Source organism: Aplysia californica, unplaced genomic scaffold (assembly GCF_000002075.1).
Source record: "Aplysia californica isolate F4 #8 unplaced genomic scaffold, AplCal3.0 scaffold00363, whole genome shotgun sequence".
Taxonomy (NCBI): Eukaryota; Metazoa; Mollusca; class Gastropoda; order Aplysiida; family Aplysiidae; genus Aplysia; species Aplysia californica.
The window spans coordinates 53006-55013 of NW_004797633.1; the positions used below are offsets into that span (position 1 = coordinate 53006).

The 2008-nt window shown below is 46.0% G+C and overlaps 1 protein-coding gene across 1 annotated transcript in view; it reads right to left on the reverse strand.

Moving 5' to 3' along the window:
• The window catches only part of LOC106012400 (mucin-2-like), a 4414-nt gene that overhangs the window by 738 nt on the left and 1668 nt on the right, over positions 1-2008 (reverse strand). Inside the window, exon 2 of the mRNA XM_013085287.1 lies at positions 11-720. Within this exon, the coding sequence (XP_012940741.1) occupies positions 11-720 (710 nt within the window). The remainder of the gene's footprint in view (positions 1-10; positions 721-2008) is intronic.

Genomic DNA, 2008 nt, shown 5'->3' on the forward strand with positions numbered 1-2008 from the left:
TTGGTGCGACGGAGAGTTGGTGTGACGAAGGTAGTTGGTGTGAAAGAGAGTTGGTGTGACGAGGTACTTGGTGTGACAGTGTGACGGAGGTAGTTGGTGTGACGGATGTACTTGGTGTGACGGAGAGCTGGTGTCACGGAGAGCTGGTGTGACGGGTAGTTGGTGTGACGGGGTGGTTGGTGTGACGGAGGTATTTGTTGTGACGGGGGTAGTAGGTGTGACGGAGGTATTTGGTGTGACGGGGGTAGTTGGTGTGACAGAAGTAGTTGATGTGACGGAGAGTTGGTGTGACGGAGATAGTTGGTGGGATGGAGGTAGTTGGTGTGATGGAGGTAGTTGGTGTGATGGAGGTAGTTGGTGTGACAGAGGTAGCTGGTGTGACGGAGAGTTGGTGTGACGGGGGTAGTTGGTGGGACGGAGGTAGTTGGTGTGACAGAGGTAGTTGGTGTGACGGAGGTAGTCGGTGTGACAGAGGTAGTTGGTGTGACGGAGAGTTGGTGTGACGGGGTTAGTTGGTGTGACAGAGGTAGTTGGTGTGACGGAGAGTTGGTGTGACGGGGTTAGTTGGTGTGACAGAGGTAGTTGGTGTGACGGAGAGTTGGTGTGACGGAGAGTTGGTGTGACGGAGGTAGTTGGTGTGACGGAAGTAGTTGGTGTGACAGAGGTAGCTGGGGAAAAGGCCAAGATGAATATAATAGGGTATGGGCGTCTTATCCCAACCTAACCCCTACCTGTTCTAGATGCCACTGCCTCTGTTTCGAATTTTACTAGGCTGCTATTGTGAGGTAGGTAGGCTACCAAACAGCTATGGTAGATAATATCTGAAGATATACGACTAGAACGGAGAACTTGATGGTGCAGTTTAAATAATAGCCAAGAAATGTATCGAAAAAATAGCAGATCACAAACAATGTCATAAATTTCTGTCCATGTAAATCAGCTCAAAAGCATGAATCATTTTGGCGGGAGTACACATTTAGTTAGGTGTCGATTTCATGAAAAACATGGACTGGATTCAAAGCGAGTTTCCAATAAAGTCAGGCTGGCTTCTTACCCGCCCCGACAAGGCGTTTTCTCCGTGCTACCCCACATACAATTTGTTGGTCACTGTATGGCTGTACTGGGGGCTGGTCTGAGTCTGAAACCTCCAGGAATGTTTTTTAAGGACTTGCTACCCACCCGAAAGGAGACTCACCAGCACTTTCGGGACAAAATGTCGTTTACAGGATTCAACAAATAAGACTAGCCCCCCCCCCCAACTACCACCAAACGAGTTGGCGTCGAAGACCCCAGTTTTGAAACGTGCAAGTCATAAGCCTGTTCGTTACACACTCACCCACGCCACGTACACCACTAAAGCCGGTCACCTTTCCCAAAAGCCAAAAATGCCACTTTACATTTTCAGATGATTCATTACATAGGCTCATGCTACAATGACAATCTATCAACAGGCATTTCTTTAATACAGCTTTGATTTTTAACCTCTATTTTGACCCCTCGAGGAGATGGACACATACTAAGATTACATACATAAAATCTGTGACGATATTGTAATATATACAAGTGGCGAAACTGAAACACATGCCCATAGCCTAACAAACATTCTAAGCTAAACATCTTGCGAACCAATTCATTTTACATGCACCAAATCATCTAATTCAACAAGGCTATATTATTCAGACAGGTTTTCAAACTATTTCGAAGCCTTTGCTGTCAGGCACCACAATAAGCTATCTCTATACAGAACATTTATAGGCCTCCAGAGTGCAAATAGATCTAATTGTATTACTTGCATAGCATTGCTCGAAAGCTTAGCAGACGATGTGTGTCTAGCCTAGATCTTAACTTGATAAACAAGGGTCTGTGTCTTGTAGGCAAGCGGGTTGAATTACTTGACTGGCCAGTAAGCTTATACACATATGTAAATGGGTCATTCAACGAAGAGCAAAACAGTTTTTTCTCTCTCCAAGAGTCGGGAAATGGTCACACGCAGTGTGTAGCGACGAAG